We start from the raw sequence: 23,969 nt of genomic DNA, 5'->3' as shown, positions 1-23,969 counted from the left end.
TATTGGGGGGAAGCGCCTAATTGAAAGTTCACCCTGGACTCCGAGGGGGGGGGGGGGGGGGGTTGCGACGCCTCCGGAGGTGTGACGACATTTCATGTGGGAGGGTCTGGCTTTTTGTGACGACGTGTGACGGAGGGGAGGGGGAGGTAAAAATCGTCTAAAAAAGCGTGACGTCATTTATGGATGACCCCCAAGAATGGGCTGCACTACAACATTTTTCTCAAACTATACAGCCTGTTGGTCATATTATTGTAACTCAACTGTTCTAGACATTCCGCCATGGCAGCATTTATTTTAGCTGAAGATGTGGTTGCATTTATGGCATTTCTTGTTCAATGTTCTCATGATCTTACCCAGTATTTAAATTATCGAGAGCCTCTCTTGGTAGGTTTGAAGTGCATCCAAACAAAGCTTCGTACGTGAATGAATTTGATTTGAGACTCTAAGCCCATTGAGCTAACTCATTTGTCTGCATCCATGTCATCATCATATTTTGAACATCTTGGTTGGCACGTTCTTCTGAACCTATGGCTATGCCTTGGTTTTCTGTGAACTAGTTTAAGTTAAGGCAATATCTTCTTTAATTCGGAAATATTTTGGCAGCCATCTGGTATGTCTGTCTCTTTGTCTGACGTCCCTTTTGGTCCATAGCATATAGAATGTTATAAAAACAAGAGCCAAAAAATACGTTACTCAAATTGAAACTGCACCCACAATAATAAAAACGCGATCACAAATTAGTCTAGATAGGACATTGACCAGGACATCCCGGCCAGTGCGCACATTGGCCGGTCAATGTACTAAATACGCTCTCAGTGCTAAGCTCTTTGGGCTTTGGGCAAGAAAGCCGGCCAATGCGTGCTTTGGCCGCACTTCGGGCTTTGACCGTAATATATATATATATATATATATATATATATATATATATATATATATATATATATATATATATATATATATGTATATATAGTAAGACAAGTATTGATTGACTGTACTGAAACTCTGTGCTCGATCTTCTGAAAACCCAAATTTGTTGCAATTTGCACTCAAAACTTTGCCGATAAAATAAATTCAAAAAAAAAGTTTGTAAGCTACATTGCATAGTTATGTTTACATAAAATCATCATTCAATTCGAAGGTCGCTTATTCGGTCTAGATCATTTCGAACGTACACACAAAGTTCCCATCAATCCGTCTTAACATTTCCCAATTATTTACTTGGCTAAAAAAGCATGTTTTTAAAAATATTCCTTAATTAGTTATTCTTTAGTTTCGTTTTATAGTAATTGACTTAAAGAAACCGGAAGTATGTACCACTTTCGGTTAATGGAAATCGCCAAAAGTTGATACAGAGCTACTAATATGATATAATATTTTAATCTGAAATTATATAAAATTTCCAGACTAACCCTTGTCCATGTAAAATCTGATTTCCCCAGCCTGACCCATACCCATGTTGACAGCGCTAAACTCTTCTAACCTCTCTACTGGTGCCGAGATGTTGCCTGCCTTCTCCCTGCTACCTTCCATCCTCACCATCTTCATCGGACTCGTCATTATCGCGGGGAACACCATCACCATCATCGCCATCCGGACCACGCCCAGCATCCAGACTACACCGGACATGTACCTGGCGTCCTTGGCCTTTGCTGACCTCCTGGTCGGGGTCACGGCTGTCTTAAAGTTGTACACCTACATCAGGTGGGTCTAGAACAATCCCACCCCTCCTGGTGCTGAGCCTTCTATCTAGCAATATTTCATACCCTTTCCATACAACTACCCTATACTTCTTACCATTTCCTTAAAAAATTTTACATTCGAACTAACCACAACTTCAGTCATTACATTCTCCTGTTCCCTCACACCCACATCCGCACAGGCAATGGTATATATGTATATATGTATATCTGTATATATATATATATATATATATATATATATATATATATATATATATATATATATATATATATATATATATATATATATATATATATATATATATATATATATATATATATATATATATATATATATATATATATATATATATATATATATATATATATATATATATATATATATATATATATATATATATACATATATATATATATATATATATATATATATATATATATATATATATATATATATATATATATACATATATATATATATATATATATATATATATATATATATATATATATATATATATATATATATATATATATATATATATATATATATATATATATATATATATATATATATATATATATATATACTAGCTGCATACACAAAGAAAAACAAACGCAAACAAAAACACAAACACACGCAAACACAAACACAACGCAAACGCAAAACGCAAACACAAACACAAAGACACAAAAACGCAAACACAAATGAAAACGCAAACAAAAATACAATCAAACGCAACACTCAACGCAAACAATAACGCATAACATAAACACAAACTTAAATGCAAATATAATGCATAGTGCTCACAGTCTGGTCCAGCACGCCAAATTGCACCTGCTGGGCCGCCGGCCCACGCCCTGGATTCGATTTAGAGAAGGACTTAAGTATTTTTTCTTACCCATAGCCTATCGAACTGTTGAAAACGAACTCAGGCACCATTTCGCTCACAGGAAGGCCCGTGTCGCCAAAGTGCTCCCTGGTTACGATTTAGTGAACACATATAGTATAGTAACCCGTTTTACCCACAGTTCATCGCACTATTTAAAACGAAAGTATGCATCATAGCGCTCACAGGATAGCGCAGGGCGCCAAATCGAACCCTCCAGGGGTGCCGGCGGACGCGCCTGATTCAATTTAATGAACGACTATAATAACTATAGTTTGTCTGCAAAGATAGAAATAAACATAGAGAACATTTAAGAGCATCTTCTAAACTGTTATTGATTAAAAATAACAAAGAGCACATTAAGGACCAGTACCCCAGCAATACCTGGATTAGAGTATTCACAGATGGCTCAGCTGAAGATGCCACAAAAAATGGCGGGGCTGGCGTCCTTATTGAAAGGCCAAGCGGAGAAAGCCTGGAAAAGTCAATAGCCACAGGCAGCCTATCCGACAATTTTAGAGCAGAGAAATAAACTTTAGAGCATGCAGCAAACCTCCTGTCAGAACACCCTGAATCTCCAAATAGTCAGATAGTATTTCTTTCAGAGTCCTATACTCAATCACCTAGGATAGCACTAGAAAGGCTAAAAAAATAACTGCAGCAGAATTGTGCTGCAGTGGATCCCGGGCCACTGCCAGATACAGGGTAATGAGATTGCGGACCAGCTGGCAAAAATTGGGGGAATGAAAAAACAAGCGAAATTCTCGCTACACCCGAAAGAAATATAAAGTTTAATAAAAAAAAAACCACAAATGTGGTCTGACACACACCCTCACTACAATAAAGATGATGGATATTACAATTTGACAGGAAAACAACAATACATAATCTTTCGACTCAGAACAGGCCATAACAGACTAAATCAACACATGCATAAAAAACTAAAAATCGGGTGTGGCGAAATATGCCCTTGTGTCAAGGCCCCTGAGATACTCCACCATATTCCATATTCTCAATTAAGAACGTAGAAGAAGAAGAAGATTGTTTAAAAATAATAAATTATTAGTAAACTACGTTTAGTGTATAAAAAATAAAAGGCAGTCTTTAAAATATCCGCGTTTTACCTACCACATTACACTTTATTATTCCACGCGAATATATTATGCAAACAATAATGTCTTCACGGGCGTCCGCGCAATTTGCATTCATATTTTTTTAAAACTTAAATAACAATATTTAGCGTTAGTTAAATTTCTTTTTAAATTACCTACCCTGGCAAAATTACAAAACATTTTAGTTAATTAGTTTTTTTTTACCCTACTATTATTAAAATATATCATTTTTCTAGGAATATAAGCGAAAATGTTGTTTGACATTGATCTGTTTAAGCAATGTGAATGTATTTATTATTTTCTTCACGTTCGTCTGTGGACTATGCAAAGGAGGAAAAACTTTGCCGACGATAAAATATTGAAGTCTTTACATAAATAGAACCAACTCCAGTAATTATAAAAAGACATTGCGATGCAAGTAAAAAGCACGCATATGTTGTATACTTTAATGGTCATAGAATCTATAGCAGTGACGGAATGACTGACACATTACTTAGCCGCATATATATATATATATATATATTATATATATATATATATATATATATATATATATATATATATATATATATCACATTCGGTTCTTAACTGAGGTGATATCCATGTCCACAGCGTGGCGATATCCACACCGTAGCAAAGCAAGGGTGTAAATGTTTGTGTTTAGTTTTGTTGTGTTCTCAAGTTGGTACATTTAAAAAGGATTCACCGTGGCGGAGCATGGGTATGCAGCTAGTATATATATATATATATATATATATATATATATATATATATATATATATATATATATATATATATATATATATATATATATATATATATATATATATATATATATATATATACTTATCACATTGGTTCCTACTACCAACTTTAACAGTGCAGCCCTCCAAGATGAAGTTTCATGAGTCACCACACAAAAAAAAGCATGCCTGGCTGTCCTATCGTTTGCTTTAATGTCTGTCATGGCATCGACCTTGAACTTGGCCCTTCTGGCATTAGACACTTGCCTATTGATCTCTTGTCCATACCACTACAAAAAGTATACGAACGGTGCGAGACATAATCCCTCAAATCGGCGAATGTTTTTTTCTTGATTACTTAAACAGGAAGATGTCCAAAATAGAAGCACTTTCAACGTCAAATCCTGGAAGTGCTTATACTGGTACACGGAGGACGAAATAAACACCGTGGTTATTGAGGTCAAGTTCATATTTATAGGCATACATATTTTTTTTAGATATTTTTAACAGAAATTTGTCTAAGAAATTTGTATAATTTTATATTATGGTATAATTTGGAGTTTCATTGGAATGCTGTATACAGTGGCGTAGCAAGGATTTTCGGGCCCATGTGCCAAACTTATTAGTGGGACACTTTGTTAGTCTTTAGGCTACAACGGAGTTAAAACATGGACATCAAAAAATATGACTGCTACTTACAAGGTAGGGGTTTTAATAATTACACCTCATTTCATAATATCAATATTATGAACAAATAATGTTATTAAACCCTCATAGACATTTAAATCTCCTTCCCTGACCACGACGCCGGTGCTATATTTCTCGGGACATTAATTGCTGGGTTGCGGGTTTGTCCACACTGCTACTTAGACGTCCCAGGACGTGCTGTATGAAAGTCTTGAGTGTACGTTAATCACCCATCGTAATCCTGACATTGAACACCTATCGGCGACCGGAGTAACTGGTTAGTGTTTGATGTCATCCGTCCACAAAAAGCGTTGGAAGGCCGACCCTGTTGCAGGTAAAGCGTTGAATCAAGTAGTACCCACAGAAAGCCCAATCGACGATCACATGCACTCAGCTATCTGATTGGAAACCTCGGGGTACCACTTATTCGATTTAATCATCGACTTTTAGTATCCCTCTGTGGTCAAACAGCATGTGGGCTTATCATCTCTGGTCAAAAAGCATCTATAATCGTAAAACTTAAGAATGTAAGATTCTATTAATTTTTAAAAATATCTGCCGCATTTATTATTAAATAAAATTTTACAGACGTTGACATAAAATATTTCCGTCTATGTATGTATATAGGCACGTTAAAACTCAAACATGCACGCACACAACACACGCACATTGCCATAATCCTCATTTGTAAGCGATCTGTGTGTAGTTTTCTGTGTGCGAAAATTTTTTTCTTGTGTTTTCTGTGTGCGCACATTCATCTTTGCACATTTTTCTGTGTACGCAATTTTCTCTTTGAGTATTTTTTTCTATGCGCAAATTTCTGTTTGCGCTTTATCTGTGTGCGCATGTTCTATTTGCGCATTTTTCTGTGTGCGTTATTTTCTGTTTGCGCCTTTTTCTGTGTGCGCTAATTTCTGTTTGCGCATTTTTCCGTTGCGCATCTTTCTGGGAACCGGTGCAAGTAGCGCTACAATTAATGATAACTTGGATCGACAACCGAAATGTGATTAAAGCTAAAATAATAGTAAAACATAAAAATTGGACAGTTTGTGTAAACACTGTCCTTGTCAGTTATACAAATAAATCAATTATGTCTTGTAACAATGTGTGTAAATCTAACGGATATATATATATATATATATATATATATATATATATATATATATATATATATATATATATATATATATATATATATATATATATATATATATATATATGTGTGTGTGTGTGTGTGAATATATGACATTGAGTTCTTACTACCAACTTGTACAGCGCAGCCCTCCAAGACGAAGCGTCATTAGTCATCACACAAAAATACACATGCTTGGCTGTGCTCTCGTTTGCTTCAACGTCTGTCATGGCCTCGACCTTGAACTTAGCCCTACTGGCACTAGACAGATGCCTATCGATCTCCTATCCCTTCCACTACAAAAAGTGAGTAGATCTTTAATTTATCCACAACGAAAAGTGAGTAGATCTTTAATCCATCCATTACAAAAAGTGAGTAGATCTTTAATCCATCCACTACAAAAAGTGAGTAGATATTTAATCCATCCATTACAAAAAGTGAGTAGATTTTTAATCCATCCATTACAAAAAGTGAGTAGATCTTTAATCCATCCATTACAAAAAGTGAGTAGATCTTTAATCCATCCATTACAAAAAGTGAGTAGATCTTTAATCCATCCATTACAAAAAGTGAGTAGATCTTTAATCCATCCACTACAAAAAATGAGTAGATCTTTAATCCATCCATTACAAAAAGTGAGTAGATCTTTAATCCATCCATAACAAAAAGTGAGTAGATCTATAATCCAAACATTACAAAACGTGAGTAGATCTTTAATCCATACATTACAAAAAGTGAGTAGATCTTTAATCCATCCACTACAAAAAGTGAGTAGATCTTTAATCCATCCATTACAACAAGTGAGTAGATCTTTAATCCATTCATTACAAAAAGTGAGTAGATCTTTAATCCATCCACTACAAAAAGTGAGTAGATCTTTAATCCATCCATTACAAAAAGTGAGTAGATCTTTAATCCATCCATTACAAAAAGTGAGTAGATCTTTAATCCATCCACTACAAAAAGTGAGTAGATCTTTAATCCATCCATTACAAAAAGTGAGTAGATCTTTTATCCATCCATTACAAAAAGTGAGTAGATCTTTAATCCATCCATTACAAAAAGTGAGTAGATCTTTAATCCATCCATTGCAAAAAGTGAGTAGATCTTTAATCCATCCATAACAAAAAGTGAGTAGATCTTTAATCCATACATTACAAAACGTGAGTAGATCTTTAATCCATACATTACAAAAAGTGAGTAGATCTTTAATCCATCCACTACAAAAAGTGAGTAGATCTTTAATCCATCCATTACAACAAGTGATTAGATCTTTAATCCATTCATTACAAAAAGTGAGTAGATCTTTAATCCATCCACTACAAAAAGTGAGTAGATCTTTAATCCATCCATTACAAAAAGTGAGTAGATCTTTAATCCATCCATTACAAAAAGTGAGTAGATCTTTAATCCATCCACTTCAAAAAGTGAGTAGATCTTTAATCCATCCATTACAAAAAGTGAGTAGATCTTTAATCCATCCATTACAAAAAGTGAGTAGATCTTTAATCCATCCACTACAAAAAGTGAGTAGATCTTTAATCCATCCATTACAAAAAGTGAGTAGATTTTTAATCCATCCACTACAAAAAGTGAGTAGATCTTTAATCCATCCATTACAAAAAGTGAGTAGATCTTTAATCCATCCACTACAAAAAGTGAGTAGATCTTTAATCCATCCATTACAAAAAGTGAGTAGATCTTTAATCCATCCATTACAAAACGTGAGTAGATCTTTAATCCATCCATTACAAAAAGTAAGTAGATCTTTAATCCATACATTACAAAAAGTGAGTAGATCTTTAATCCATCCATTACAAAAAGTGAGTAGATCTTTAATCCATCCATTGCAAAAAGTGAGTAGATCTTTAATCCATCCATAACAAAAAGTGAGTAGATCTTTAATCCATACATTACAAAACGTGAGTAGATCTTTAATCCATACATTACAAAAAGTGAGTAGATCTTTAATCCATCCACTACAAAAAGTGAGTAGATCTTTAATCCATCCATTACAACAAGTGATTAGATCTTTAATCCATTCATTACAAAAAGTGAGTAGATCTTTAATCCATCCACTACAAAAAGTGAGTAGATCTTTAATCCATCCATTACAAAAAGTGAGTAGATCTTTAATCCATCCATTACAAAAAGTGAGTAGATCTTTAATCCATCCACTTCAAAAAGTGAGTAGATTTTTAATCCATCCATTACAAAAAGTGAGTAGATCTCTAATCCATCCATTACAAAAAGTGAGTAGATCTTTAATCCATCCACTACAAAAAGTGAGTAGATCTTTAATCCATCCATTACAAAAAGTGAGTAGATCTTTAATCCATCCACTACAAAAAGTGAGTAGATCTTTAATCCATCCATTACAAAAAGTGAGTAGATCTTTAATCCATCCACTACAAAAAGTGAGTAGATCTTTAATCCATCCATTACAAAAAGTGAGTAGATCTTTAATCCATCCATTACAAAAAGTGAGTAGATCTTTAATCCATCCATTACAAAAAGTAAGTAGATCTTTAATCCATACATTACAAAAAGTGAGTAGATCTTTAATCCATCCACTACAAAAAGTGAGTAGATCTTTAATCCATCCATTACAAAAAGTGAGTAGATCTTTAATCCATCCACTACAAAAAGTGAGTAGATCTTTAATCCATCCATTACAAAAAGTGAGTAGATCTTTAATCCATCCATTACAAAAAGTGAGTAGATCTTTAATCCATCCATTACAAAAAGTGGGTAGATCTTTAATCCATCCATTACAAAAAGTGAGTAGATCTTTAATCCATCCATTACAAAAAGTGATTAGATCTTTAATCCATCCATTACAAAAAGTGAGTAGATCTTTAATCCATCCATTACAAAAAGTGAGTAGATCTTTAATCCATCCATTACAAAAAGTGAGTAGATCTTTAATCCATACATTATAAAAAGTGAGTAGATCTTTAATCCATCCATTACAAAAAGTGAGTAGATCTTTAATCCATACATTATAAAAAGTGAGTAGATCTTTTATCCGTCCATAACACTAATGCTTTGGTTACAGAAACTTAAGTAGACTTCAACTAATTAATCAAATACAATTTTGATCTGTAAAAATAGTTTGTGAAGTAGCCTACCTACTTGATGTGTGGATAACGAAAACAAGAAACATTTATCTAAGGATCAACAGCAAAAGGCAGAGTCTAGTTGCTTACAAAGTCTCCTTACATTCCCAACGCCCACGCCTTTTGCTTGGCATAACCTCTTCATCAGAGCTTCTTCCAGGCATCTCTTTGAGCCCCCCCCCCCCCCCCCCTCCGAAAAAAGTCTACCGCACCCCGAACGAAATGGATATATATATATATATATATATATAGTAAACATATACTTTTACTAGTGGTTAGGGTTAGGAAAATATTGACCACCCCCCCCCCCCCCCGAAAATATCAAGTGCAACCCCCCCCCCCCCCCGGAGAAAAAAGTCTGGAAGAAACACTGCCCTTCACTTAGTAAACTAGTTTTCAATATACCAGTTACTTATTATTTAATTAGGTCTACAAATGTTAATTATGATATCCACAAAGAGAATTAAATAAAATTAATGTATGAAGCTTTTTTCATTTGTATCCGTTGGTGACAAGACTTGTATTCGATCTTTTTGTTTTGACGTGAATTTCTTTCTTTCTGACGCTGCTGACTCTAGTCGTGACGTCAGACGACGTACAGCGTTTATCATCATTGGAGTCTGGGCGTGCTCGCTCGTGTACGGACTTCTGCCGATGGCCTTCAACAGGTACTCACCTGACCAGAAATGTCTGCTCATGGTGCAGGTCAGTACTCGCTTGAACTAAATTTTAAAGGTACTGTCCAGCCTTTGATAGATTTCCATAAAGGACAACTGTGCGCTCGACCGGGAACGGACATTGCTATTGTATCGCTTAGTTTGCTTGGAGCTTTACAGTTTTCCTTTTATATGCTGAGTATGTTTGTTACGTTTTATTTAACTATTCCAGGCCGAAGTCTGGTACGTCCGTTACCTGACGACAGTTCTCAGTTTCTCTGGTATTTCACTCAGTATCGTCTGCTACTGCATAATTTGGTGGGTCTTCCACGATAACTACAATACTCTCAGAACTTCAGCACGTAAGTTTGGTTTAACATAAGTTTAGCACGTAAGTTTGGTTTAACAGAAGTTTAGCACATTAGTTTGGTTTAACAGAAGTTTAGCACGTAAGTATGGTTTAATATATGGCTACAGGACATTACCCACTGGAAATCCCCCCCGGACATTTCCCCCCCCCCCCCTTCGTATTTACCCCCCGGAGCAATTACCCCCGCCCCCCCCCCCCCCCGGGGAATTACCCCACCCCCCCTCTCAAGTTAGAATCCTAACTCTAACTAGAATTCTATACCTTTATACTACTTTAACTTTAATCCAAACCTTAAGAAAAAGACCAAAACCTAAGCACCCACCTTAGCCTAAAACTTCACACAAAACCAAAACCAACGCTAGACACAACCCTAACCCTAACCATTACACTAGCTCTAACCCTAACCCTAGCCCTAACCCTAACCCTAGCCCTAATCCTAGCCCTAACCCTAACCCTAACCCTAGCCCAACACCTAACCCTAACCCTAAACCTAGCCCTAACCCTAACTCTAACCCTGTCCGGGGGGTAATGTCCTACTGGGCGGGGGGGGGGGGGGTAATTGACAGGGGGGGGGGGTAATTACTCTGGGCGGTAATGTCGGGGGGAAATGTCCGGGGGGGTAATTGACAGGGGGGAAATGCCCTGTTCCCTTAATATATAACTTGGCTTAATCATAGCACATAACATTATCACGTTATCTTAAAAACATTTAAGGAAGATTTGTAATTTACAACGTTAAAGCTATAAATAAACTGTAGAAGTAAATTATGGGCTTGTCGATTTGAAATAGATTATCAGATCTACTACAAGAACAATGTTTGTCTTTCAAGTTGGATGCAAATATTTTTACTTTCTCGTATATACGAAGTATAGAGAAAGTCTGGTAATCGTGAAGAAAATCGAAATTTTTGCAAATCTCGACGTTTTACACCTCCCTGAATAGGAAAAACATAGTTTTGCAATCTTGTCCGTATGTCTGTGTGTGTGTATGTGTGTGTGTATGTGTGTGTGTCTGTAAACACGATAACTTGAGTACCGTTACAGATAGGTTGTTAAATTTCATACATAAGTATTATTTCATATTTTTCAACGATTTCCGATAAAAGGAAGGGGAAATTTTTCTACTTTCAATTTTTCAAAAGTCTATAACTTGAGTACTATTTCAGATAGGTAAATGAAATTTCACAACCAATTCAAATATTTAATTCTCTGTCTTCTGTTAAATTTTGAGTAACTTCCGTGGGCCTTAAGTAGTAATTTACTCTATTTCCGATTTTGCAACAAACGCATATAATTTTATAAAGTACTAATAATATTCCGTATTACTATACACATTTTATTTAGCGTTTACTTGGTGTGCAATTCTTTTTTCTACGAGATTCTATTCTAGTTTAAAAAGTTTAAGTAATTAAAATTTGATTTAAAATATTGTCTATATCCCGAGTTGCTATCCCCCGTAGTGTCCTATTTGAATCGTAAATAAAGTATCTGTTCAAGTTCAGTGCTTGTCATACTTTTACAGTTTGAAATATTTATAATTGTAACTGTTAGGTGTAAAACAATTATCTTTGTACTTTCAGATAAACATAATCGGACATTTCCGTACAGACGCTATCCCCACTTCAGCAGAAAACGGCAAATAATATTTGGTTTAAAAAATGTGAATCGTCTTTTGATAGAACGGATGATACCTTCGGAAATTCTCAAGGAACAAATAGTGGTCTCTGACTCTGGAATAAACGTTGATTCAGATCTACCACTCACAAACTCGCAAGATGCCCGGGTCAAGGACGAAAGGCGAGCTTCAAGACCCTGCTATCACACGTCACTTCCGGCAAACTTGCATCAACACGGACAGCCTAAAACTTGCATGAGAACATTTTGTCGAAGACACGAATACTTCAATTTAAGGCAGAATTCGGGAGTGGAAGACGACAAGTACCTATCGCCTAGATGTGGTTTTGTTTTCATTCACGCCCCAGAGGTTTCACAGAGTCTGCGGCCAGCTGTTAGATCCGTCACTCACCCCGTGTTAAATGCCAGCAACAAAAACACTCGGACCTCTTCAGATCCTCGGCACTGTGGCAGTAGCTATCGTCCAGTCAACAATTGGGTTGCCTACAGCTGTACAAGCAAATGTAATGTCCTAGTAGAAAATCCAAACCTTGCAAATAGTTGTAACCTTTGTGACCTTTGCTCTTGGCCTCCAGTTGACTGCAAGCAAGGCCACATACGTCTAGAACCTTGCAATGTTTACCATCGTCCACCGGGGTCTAAGTCACGTCTACACACCAGGAAGTCATTAACAGAACCGTGCCTTGCCCGAACATCATGTAACATACACTATTTACCAACACACGGCAACGAAGAGCATTCACCCGCTACACTCAAGGACAGATACGATCTATGTCATTTTAAAGAACATTGTGTGCTGGGCTTGAGACAATGGCGAAGCATGCCCATAATTAGCACAAACAAAAACGATAGCGACAGATCGTGGCCTATAAATTACCAGCCAAAGAAAATAATAGCATACAATTACGTATCAGGTAGCGCACCAATCTATTTTAAGCCAACTGATCAGATTCAGATGGAAACGAATTCTGAACTGAGCATTCAGAACAGTAAAGAAACCGTTAGGCTGAATTATTCAATGCCATCTTTACATTTTCACTTTCAACCGTTAGCTACGTTGTGTTCAGCAGATGAGATTGATAGCATCACAACATTCCGTACCCATAAACAAGCTTTAACGTGCAGACCTCTAACCAAATCTAGAACTCTAGAGGATTTTGGAGACAAGCTCTCACCAATGAGAGCTGAATGCAGATTCTATCATTCCAATATATATGAACAGGCACTAAATCCTAAAAACTTAGCGGACCACCTACAAAGACACTCTTCAAGACATTCGTCTCTAAAGATATACTTACCCAACCAGCAACCAAAAAACAGTAAATCTATTAGCTCTGGTTCTCAGCGATCTGTAGATGAGATCTCGCGAGAACCTCGGAACAGTCCTCCGAGAATTTACACTGAGCCTTTCGTGTCTCGAAAACTTGTGGAGAAAAATTTGTCCAAGTCTAGCACGCGTCTGCTAAAAACGATATTCCTGACCCAAGTTGTGTTCATCGTCTGCATGTTGCCAGGTTTTTTCCTCTGTCTCCTGTACGGCCTTGTCAACATGCCAAATTGGGTTATCAACTGGGCGCCTTTCATCGCCTTCCTCAACTCTGGCATGAACGTTTTTATTTACGCTGGCCACAACCGGAAGTACCGCACAGCCATTTTTTCTGTGCTGCACTTCCGGTGTGCTGGGCAAAAACACAATAACTCGCCTTAGTCTGTTTTGTGAAAAACATATTTGTTTATGTGTACCTAAAATCGAAATATTATGTTCCATTTTAAAAGTAACAATAATATGTCTTGAAGGGGCCGTCCATACATAATGTCATACTTTCGGGATATATAGGCCTACATAGCCTATTTGTGGGTGTCTGTCAAAAGGAATAGGAAAGTAGGTGATTTTGATTTTAATTTGCTTCCACGAGTAGGGGATGAAGGGTGGGGAGTAAGAAAGTATGAAGTCACGTATTGCCATTATACAAAGTAATTTTCCTATCGGATTTTAACTTTTGCATGTTTCTAAAATTGTTTTATAATTGTTAATTAAAAGAATGCTAATTATTGTACCTTACTATTGAGCGAGGTCAGTTAATATAGTAGAGAGTAATGGATGTGACGTTATTGCATAGAGATATAGGATTTTGATGACTAATCAGTACTGCGGTAGGGGTTTAAATGTGTGACGACATATATGGATGGTCCTAATTTGTGTAATTATTAAATTTTATACCTGCCAACTTTACATTTACGCCTTGACCAGACCTGTAATAAAAAATTGCATGCTTGAATCCTAAAATTACACTTTTGCCTTAAACATAGATAGCAGTTAGTATTCACTGATGTTGACTGATTGCTCAAACATTTTCCATGATTGTGCTTTGTATTAAAAAAAAAACTTTAAATTATGTGTTTTATTATTTTACAATTAAATATGAAATATAAAAGTGTCGCAGGTGTGTCGGGTGTGAAAACCAGGCAATAATTACCGAATAAATGTTCAGCTAAGTATGCTTGAAACAAGGTAAATATTTGAAAAACACTACATAGCATTTATTTTTTTCAGGCTGGCCTAGAGGCGTAGCGAGGGGGGAGGGGCGTGGGGTGCGGACCGCACCGGGTGACACCATTTAGGGGGGGGGGGTGACACCAAGGCAAAAAATAGCAAAATATATACAGAAAAATGATATTTCCACTTATTTAAGTGATTAATTAGAGTGAGTTACATACTTTTTTAAGAGCAAAGTTGACAAATCCTGACAAGGGTGAAGACGGGAGGGGGGGGGGGGGGGGGTGGGGCTGACATCATGACGTAAACCTGCTAATGATAGAGAAAACGAGCTACATCAAGCTGTATTTATAACCGTGGGGGTGGTAGGGGGAAGTGGGGGGGTGTAACATTAACTAAACGTTGCAAAATATGCCCAAACAATCAAGTCATAGATTTTAGAAATTACATTCCAGAATAATTAAGCAAACACTGATTAGCAGAGCAGGAGCCGCAACTGTGAGTTTTAATTACCTGAGATAAAAAAAAACTGGGGACCGCCCCATGGTAAACAGCTCCCACGACAACCCCCGGACGTTTAATTTGTTCTAGAACTTTCGATAAAGCCGATTATACAGAGGTAAAATCAATGCTCTTATTTCTAACAGTGCCTTCTCTGGACACGCTGAATCTAAAAATAGATCTCCGATAACACTACCTCTAGAAAATAGATCTCTAATACCAATCTCTCTAAAAATAGATCTCTAATACCAATCTCTCTAAAAATAGATCTCTAATACCAATCTCTCTAAAAATAGATCTCTAATATCAATCTCTCTAGAAAATAGATCTCTAATACCAATCTCTCTAAAAATAGATCTCTAATACCAATCTCTCTAGAAAATAGATCTCTAATACCAATCTCTATAGAAAAAAGATCTCTAATACCAATCTCTCTAGAAAATAGATCTCTAATACCAATCTCTCTAGAAAATAGATCTCTAATACCAATCTCTCTAAAAATAGATCTCTAATACCAATCTCTCTAAAAATAGATCTCTAATACCAATCTCTCTAAAAATAGATCTCTAATATCAATCTCTCTAGAAAATAGATCTCTAATACCAATCTCTCTAAAAATAGATCTCTAATACCAATCTCTCTAGAAAATAGATCTCTAATACCAATCTCTATAGAAAATAGATCTCTAATACCAATCTCTCTAGAAAATAGATCTCTAATACCAATCTCTCTAGAAAATAGATCTCTAATACCAATCTCTCTAAAAATAGATCTCTAATACCAATCTCTCTAGAAAATAGATCTCTAATACCAATCTCTATAGAAAATAGATCTCTAATACCAATCTCTATAGAAAATAGATCTCTAATACCAATCTCTCTAGAAAATAGATCTCTAATACCAATCTCTCTAGAAAATAGATCTCTAATACCAATCTCTCTAGAAAATAGATCTCTAATACCAAACTCTATAGAAAATAGATCTCTAATACCAATCTCTCTAAAAATAGATCTCTAATACCAATCTCTCTAGAAAATAGATCTCTAATACCAATCTCTCTAGAAAACAGATATGTGCTACCACTACCCTAGAAAATACTACAGCTGATACTTTTTAAAAATCTCATCACATGATTCTTATAATTATTTCTGTAATATATTCATTTTATATTTGTCATAAATGTAATGCTTTAATCTTTTTGTTTAAAATCTAGCAAGATTTTTTATCGATTTTTAAAAATTTAAATTAAAAAAAAATATAAAATGTCCAGATTTTCGATGAAAAACTATTGTTAAGATAAACGATTACGTGGCGTGTTGACCACTAGACGGTGCAGAGGGAGGGAGGGGGAGGGTTGTTTAGCCAAACTACATTTGATTCAGAGATTTGTTGTAATTTTTAAACAAAACGGGAGTGATCTCCCCTAAACTTTTTCGCATATTCTTTTACAACACTACGGGGGATGGCAACTCGGGATATGGATATGATTTTTAATACATTTTTACTTTCTGGTATACAATTTTGTCCGTATGTGTGTGTGTGTGCGTGTTTGTCTGTAAACACTATAACTTGAGTACCGTTACAGCTAGGTGGATGAAAATTCATATATTAGTATTATATCAAATTTGTAGATCAGTACCGACTGTTCCGCGATATCCGATATACGGAAGTGGATCTTGTTCTAATTTCAATTTTTCAAAAGCCTATAACTTGAGTACTAGTAACTTACGCTATTTCAGATTTCTCAAAAAAAAACCGCATGTGAATTTATAAAGTACAAATAATATTTCGCACTATTATGCACATTTTATTTTAGCTTTCACTTTGTGTGCAATTCTTTTTTTTTACGAGATTCTATTCTATTTTTAAAAGTTTAAGTAATTAAAAATGGATTTAAAATATTGTCTATATCCCGAGTTGCCATACCCCGTAGTGTTATATAAGAATATACGAGAGGTGAGATCATTCACGGTATATTAATTACTTAAACATTTTAAAATAGAATAGAATCGCGTATAAAAAATTATCACCAAGCTAACGCCAAACAAAATGTGTATAATAGTGCGGAATATTATGAGTACTTTATAAATTCACAATGCATTTTTTGAGAAATCGGAGATAGCGTAAGTTACTACTTCCGGTTAGCTGAAATTACTCAAAATTTGACAAAAGACAGAAAATTAGATCTCGTATTTACATGTGAAATTTCGTTTATTTATCTGAAATAGTTCTTAAGTTATACGCTTTTGAAAAATTGAAAGTATAATTGGTTCCACTTCCGGTTACCGGAAATTGCTAAAAATTTGATATAATACTTATGTATAAAATTTCATCAACCTAGCTATAACGGTACTTAAGTTATCGTGTTCACTGATACACATACACACATACATACACACATACATACACACATACACACCGAGACATATGGACACAATAGAGCTTGTAAGTAGGTCACAACTTCTCGTTCACGTACTTGCCAGCTAGAAGATTTCGAGACTTAAAAACCCTATTGCAAAACTATGTATTCCCACTCAGGGATTACAATATTTCCTTTATACTACGTATACAAGAAAGTAAAAAAGCAGTAAAATTGAGGAATCATTCTTTGAATCGGTCCTCTTAAAGATTTAATGTAGGCCTATATATTATAGAATAAAATTGATTGCGTAGTGTCATTTAACTAAATGAATAGTGCAACCGGAAAAAAATGTCATCTTGGGTTTGTTATGATCATGAAGAGGAGAAAAAATGACTGAAAAAAAACCCCAAATCAAACATTGTGAAATAGTCCTAGAGAGCTTATAACGTTTTAAATACATTTACTCTCAGACCCAAATTGTTACTCCCACAACACTCACCCAGAATACCTAAACTTCCGGATAAAGAGTTGTATCTACAACTTTTTTTTTTGGTAAATCTGTCTGGATTTGTTAAGTATCGCTTCAAAATCTAAAGTGCACAGGCAAGTCAAGATTTGATCGTAAGTTGTAGTCTAAAGTAATACAAATGGTATGGCCATTATTTTAAGCTTATTTAAAAAACCAAAAAAAAAAAAGGTCGCATAGCTTAGCCATCTGAAAGCTAAAGCTTTATCTGCGAAGTCTTTAGGAATAATCATAATAGTGGAGCTCAGCGGGAAGTTTCGAAGGTTTCATTAAATATTTCAATAAATTATGTGTGCGGTGTTATTAAAGTAAATGTAGTTACAAACATTTGATGGTTTGGTTTTGATCAGACTTACTGAAAATTTGTGATAGATTTATTTGATTTTTTAGTACTTCCAGCGTCTAGACAAAATTTTAAAAAAATTGTTTCATTTTGTAATTAAACAAAACAAAATAAAATAAAAAAGTTTCTAATTTAAAAAAAAAATGAAAATATAAATAAAGATGGCCTTAATAGTCTAGTTAATGTGTTTTGAAGTCATGTCCTAGTAGATTTATCATGTCCCCGAGTACAGTCCATATTTAGCTACATGATTCGTTGAGAATAATCAATACGACAAAAGGTCAGAATTTAGTTGTTTGGGGGTCATCCATAAATGAACTCACGCTTTTTGATCATTTTTACCTCCCCCCCTCTACTCAGTCACACGTCGCCACAAAAAGCCAGACCCCCCCCCCTAAAATGACGTCACACCTCAGCCTACAACCCCCCCCCCCCTCCAAATTGCAGATGAATTTTTTTTTAAAACATCGATATTTTTCTAAAATCTTGTCTGAACTCTGTCAAAATAGAGTATTTTAATCAATTCCTATTACAATTTATTAAAATAATTTTCTAAAACGCAAAATAACGGCTACAATTAGTTTTATAACATTGCCTTTTTACAATGCAAAAGTGTGACGTCGCACCATCTTAACGCCCCCACCCCCCTCATCACACACAGTCACAAAATTACGTCTGAAGTGGTCTTTATTTACATATATTGACCAATGGTGTCTGTAGTGGTCTTTATTTACATATCTTGACCAATGGTGTCTGAAGTGGTCTTTATTTACATATCTTGACCAATGGTGTCTGAAGTGGTCTTTATTTACATATCTTGACCAATGGTGTCTGAAGTGGTCTTTATTTACATATCTTGACCAATGGTGTCTGTAGTGGTCTTTATTTACATATCTTGACCAATGGTGTCGGAAGTGGTCTTTATTTACATAGCTTGACCAATGGTGTCTGTAGTGGTCTTTATTTACATATCTTGACCAATGGTGTCTGTAGTGGTCTTTATTTACATATCTTGACCAATGGTGTCGGAAGTGGTCTTTATTTACATATCTTGACCAATGGTGTCTGAAGTGGTCTTTATTTACATATCTTGACCAATGGTGTCTGAAGTGGTCTTTATTTACATATCTTGACCAATGGTGTCTGAAGTGGTCTTTATTTACATATCTTGACCAATGGTGTCTGTAGTGGTCTTTATTTACATATCTTGACCAATGGTGTCTGAAATTGTCTTTATTTACATATCTTGAACAATGGTGTCTGTAGTGGTCTTAATTTACATATCTTGACCATTTGTGACATTTGTAATATTATTTGTGTACTCTAATCGTGATAATTCTAACTTCAATTGTCACGATGATTGTACACAATTCATCAACAGAAGTGCATGCAGCTCACACTGAAGGCCCGCTGCTGTAGCCCACATTGTAGGCCCGCCACTGTAGCCCACACTGAAGGCCCGTCACTGTAGCCCACACTGAAGGCCCACCGCTGTAGCCCACACTAAAGGCCCGCCACTGTAGCCCACACTAAAGGCCCGCCACTGTAGCCCACACTGAAGGCCAACCGCCGTAGCACCATGCGACAGTGTTACCTCAACCAAGAAACTGACGGCATCCGCCAAAAGTGAGTAGATGCTTTAGTATCTGTGTGTTTGTTTGTGTGTGTGTTTGTGTGTGTGTGTATTCAGATGTACCTCACCACACAATGTCTGAAACATCAACTGTAGCAGCTACAGTTAGCTGATTGTTCCCAGACCACCAAGACTAGACTACCCAGAATAGACAGACTACACAGACAGACATTCCAGACAGACTACCCAACCTCAAACACCACCTACAGACTTGCAGGACAACACACCCAGAAACAACACCATTGATGTGTCAGCTGATAAGACCCGGCCGAATAATTTAAAGCTTCTTATCTTCTAAACATTAGACATCCTCCTACCCCTCACCCAATCAAAGGCCCAAAGATTAAATGGCGACAAGAAGAAACTGCCTACTGTCAATGCCATGTTGGAAATATGACAAATACCTGCGGGTACCCGCCGATAACAGATCCTTTTACACTTTACCAGAAAACAACATTGTTCATCATCACTTTTCCTTTGTAACCCATGGGGAGCAGAGGGCTGCAGTTACACTTTCTAGCGGACTCGGTTTTGGGCTGCTCCCCTTATCAGTGCCCACGTGAGCCCAGCGATCTTTGCCTCTCCCTCTACCGTTCTTTTCCACGATATCTTTGGCCGACCCACTTTCCTTTTTCCCTGGGGATTCCAGTCCTTAGCATTGTTTGCAATAGTTCCTTCTTCTCTTCTTAGCGTTTGACCAATCCATCCCAATTTACTGGCCTTGATATCCTTATCTATTGGCTGCTGTTTTTTTTTTATTTTGCAACAAGTCTTTGTTTGGTATTTTGTATGTCCATCTTATTTAAGTATATGTCGTAAGTATTTATTTGCAAACGACTGTAGCCTATTTGTATGCCTTTGTAACCCTCTAATTCCCTGAAATTATAACACTTTTCTCTGCGTTTTGCCTCTTATTACACTAGATTCTACCAATATTAAATTATCCATCATTTGACGACTATTTGACCACAATTTTCCCACCAATTGACCATCATTTAACTGCCAGTTTGACCACGGTTTGACCACATTTGTACCACCCAGCATCTACGAGAAGTGGTTAAGACGAAGACTGAACTACGCAACCATCCGTGAAACCGGAAACCACGCGGCGCCAGACTTCATACACACCATCATCCATTCTGGGAACTGCCGCAGCCACGTAGCCAGGTAAGCTAATAGTACACTTGAGCTAATGTGAAAAGAGAGATAAGGGACAGGTAAGATAGGAGACAGGTGACACAGGGGACAGCTGAGATATGGGAAAGGTAAGTTTATGGACAGGTGAGATAAGGGGCAGGTGAGACAGGGGACACCTGAGATAGGTGACAGGTGAGATAATAAGACAGGTAAGATAAGGGATTTGTGAGCAAATAGGAGAGGTGAGATAAGGGACAGCTGAACAAAGGTGACAGATGAGCTTGTGGGCTTGTGAGTTAGAGGACAGGTGAAGCTGACAGATAGCTACGTTATGGGTTCAAATGCTCTACTTGAGAAAATGTCGTAACAACAATTCTTTTCCCAGGTATTTATCTTTCAATGCTTTGAAGTTATGTAACACTTTATGCTAACACGCGCAGTCTCGTTCTGTCTCGCAGTGAAATCCGAGACAAGATGTGGAACAGGAACAAATATCCAAACTCCGACTTCTTCCATCACGGGATGGTGGCCTACAGGTACCCGCCTGTCATCTCAGAGATCATGGACCTGAGGTTCAACGAGACCACGCCTTCTAAGTGCAGGTAGGTGGTTTTTGTTTTAGCGAGACCACACCTTCTAAGTGCAGGTAGGTGGTTTTTGTTTTAGCGAGACCACGCCTTCTAAGTGCATTTAGGTGTCTGTTGTTTTACCGAGCACCACGCCTTCTTGATGCAAGTGGGTGGTTTTTATTTTAGCGAGACCACGCCTTCTTAATGCAAGTGGGTGGCTGTTCTTTCAGCGAGACCACGCCTTCTTAATGCAGGTGGGTGGCTGTTATTCTAACAAACTGCGATGGGTACTTGTGGCCAAAACCCCTATGATCAAAGCACCTGTGGTCAACGCACCTAGGACCCTTAACACACACGATCTGTCTGTTTACAGCTACGGCCGATACAACCAGGACATATTTAACACATACGGTCTGTCTGTTTACAGCTACGGGCCATACAACCAGGACATATTTAACACATACGGTCTGTCTGTTTACAGCTACGGGCCATACAACCAGGACATATTTAACACATACGGTCTGTCTGTTTACAGCTACGGGCCATACAACCAGGACATATTTAACACATACGATCTGTCTGTTTACAGCTACGGCCCATATAACCAGGACATATTTAACACATACGATCTGTCAATTGACGAGATGACCCGGGTGACGAAATGGATGGGCAACCACACCATGATCAACTGCCCCTACCCCCACAGTCATGAGGAGCCCCTTACGTGGAGGCTACGGGAGGAACGACACGAGAAGTCACCTGCGGTCTGTCATGTAAGTGTCAGTGTCACATCGTGTGTCATATTTAAGTGTTAGTGTCACATGCTGTGTCGTATGTCCATGACGGATTCAATGTGTCAGTGTCACATGGTGTGTCGTATGTCCATGACAGATTCAATGTGTCAGTGTCACATGGTGTGTCATATGTCCATGACAGATTCAATGTGTCAGTGTCACACGGTGTGTAATATGTCCATGACAGATTCAACGTGTCAGTGTCACATGCTGTGTCGTATGTCCATGACAGATTCAATGTGTTAGTGTCACATGGTGTGTCATATGTCCATGACAGATTCAATGTGTCAGTGTCACACGGTGTGTCATACTTCAGCGACAGATTCAATGTGTCATTGTCACATGCTGTGTCGTATGTCCATGACAGATTCAATGTGTCAGTGTCACACGGTGTGTCATATGTCAATGACAGATACCGTGTGTTAGTGTCACACGGTGTGTCATATGTCCATGACAGATTCAATGTGTCAGTGTCACATGGTGTGTCATATGTCCATGATAGATTCAACGTGTCAGTGTCACACGGTGTGTCATAATTCAGCGACAGATTCCGTGTGTAAGTGTCACATGGTGTGTCATATGTCCATGACAGATTCAATGTGTCAGTGTCACACGGTATGTCATATGTCCATGACAGATTCAATGTGTCAGTGTTTTATGATACATAAATTGTCAGATATCAGCTGTAGTTTGTGACTACTATCTGGCTCTACGCTCAATTTGATATACTATCCACCCTAATAACAACCCTAATAACAACCCTAATAACAACCCTACTAACAACTATACTATCAACCTAAATAACAACTCTACTTACAACCCTAGTACCAACCCTACTATCATCCCAAATACCAACCATACTAGTAACCTTAGTTATAACCCTACTAATAACCTTACTACCAAGATGTGCTGTCTTAAATCATCTGTTAGAGATATTAAACATCAACGAAATATCAGATAATTTTGACATTTTAAAAATACGATATTTATCGACATTTTATTTTTTATCCTATTTTTAAAAGAAATATTTATAAAAACCTTTATAGCAACAAACTTTTAAATGCACTGAAAATAAGAAATTCAAGCCCGCGTACAAACAACACACAGAGGCTGTGAACTAAATTAAGACTTGTAATAAAATAACTATTATCCATCGCCGATCTTTCTTTTACTCCCCCACCCCCTGCAGTACCCTGCCCGTGTTCACGAGCCCGTGTACCCATCCTGCTGCCAGTTCAAAGACTACGTCTGCAGCTCTGTCTACTGCAAGTACCCCCTCCCAGAGGCGGTCTACAACCCCGGCCCCCTGGGGCACGGTGACGCCCTCGTCAGATGGCATTTCGACCCAATGAAAGGAAAGTGAAAGTAGTTCAAATTGTTTACCATCTTGTAACAAAAAAACTATACCATTTAGTAAAATTATACCATCAGATAAAATTGTCCATCGTTAAATATCTCAGAAGAAATGTTCACTAAAAATAAAAGTAGATCAATACATCGTGATGCTTTTTTGTTTTGTTTTTGATGAGTGAAAGTGTCAGCTATTTCAACTGACGTCACGTG

General features: G+C 36.9%; 2 protein-coding genes across 3 annotated transcripts; both read left to right on the top strand.

Moving 5' to 3' along the window:
- Positions 1-1,445: 1,445 nt before the first annotated feature.
- Positions 1,446-14,406, top strand: LOC131948183 (uncharacterized). 2 transcript variants are annotated; one of them, XM_059309718.1, is made up of 6 exons: positions 1,565-1,701; positions 4,812-5,409; positions 6,408-6,569; positions 9,962-10,088; positions 10,272-10,401; positions 11,990-14,406. In XM_059309718.1, the coding sequence occupies exons 3-6, from the start codon at positions 6,493-6,495 to the stop codon at positions 13,750-13,752; spliced, it is 2,097 nt and encodes a 698-aa protein (XP_059165701.1). In that variant the 5' UTR covers positions 1,565-1,701; positions 4,812-5,409; positions 6,408-6,492; the 3' UTR covers positions 13,753-14,406. The 2 variants fall into 2 exon arrangements, with proteins under 2 accessions (XP_059165700.1, XP_059165701.1); XM_059309717.1 differs by lacking the exon at positions 4,812-5,409 and having other exon boundaries at positions 1,446-1,701.
- Positions 14,407-17,928: 3,522 nt separating this feature from the next.
- On the top strand, positions 17,929-23,888 carry LOC131948184 (uncharacterized). The gene is made up of 6 exons (XM_059309719.1): positions 17,929-18,025; positions 19,655-19,899; positions 20,948-21,073; positions 21,502-21,645; positions 22,202-22,385; positions 23,596-23,888. The coding sequence occupies exons 2-6, from the start codon at positions 19,853-19,855 to the stop codon at positions 23,767-23,769; spliced, it is 675 nt and encodes a 224-aa protein (XP_059165702.1). The 5' UTR covers positions 17,929-18,025; positions 19,655-19,852; the 3' UTR covers positions 23,770-23,888.
- The last annotated feature ends 81 nt before the right edge of the window (positions 23,889-23,969 follow it).

This window comes from Physella acuta, unplaced genomic scaffold, assembly GCF_028476545.2.
Source record: "Physella acuta isolate Inbredline_101_S28 unplaced genomic scaffold, ASM2847654v3 ptg000628l, whole genome shotgun sequence".
NCBI classification, from domain to species: domain Eukaryota; kingdom Metazoa; phylum Mollusca; class Gastropoda; family Physidae; genus Physella; species Physella acuta.
This window is presented reverse-complemented; position numbering and strand designations above follow the sequence as displayed.

What these genes read in the sequence shown, in the direction of transcription:
- LOC131948183 (XM_059309717.1), top strand. Translation starts at nt 1,454, where the DNA reads ATGTTGACAGCGCTAAACTCTTCTAACCTCTCTACTGGTGCCGAGATG. An exon ending in AAGTTGTACACCTACATCAG is followed by an intron (nt 1,702 to 6,407) that starts GTGGGTCTAGAA and finishes CAACTTGTACAG; the next exon opens with CGCAGCCCTCCAAGACGAAG. An exon ending in TATCCCTTCCACTACAAAAA is followed by an intron (nt 6,570 to 9,961) that starts GTGAGTAGATCT and finishes TGCTGACTCTAG; the next exon opens with TCGTGACGTCAGACGACGTA.
- LOC131948184 (XM_059309719.1), top strand. Translation starts at nt 19,853, where the DNA reads ATGCGACAGTGTTACCTCAACCAAGAAACTGACGGCATCCGCCAAAA. An exon ending in TGCCGCAGCCACGTAGCCAG is followed by an intron (nt 21,074 to 21,501) that starts GTAAGCTAATAG and finishes TCTGTCTCGCAG; the next exon opens with TGAAATCCGAGACAAGATGT. An exon ending in AGTCACCTGCGGTCTGTCAT is followed by an intron (nt 22,386 to 23,595) that starts GTAAGTGTCAGT and finishes CACCCCCTGCAG; the next exon opens with TACCCTGCCCGTGTTCACGA.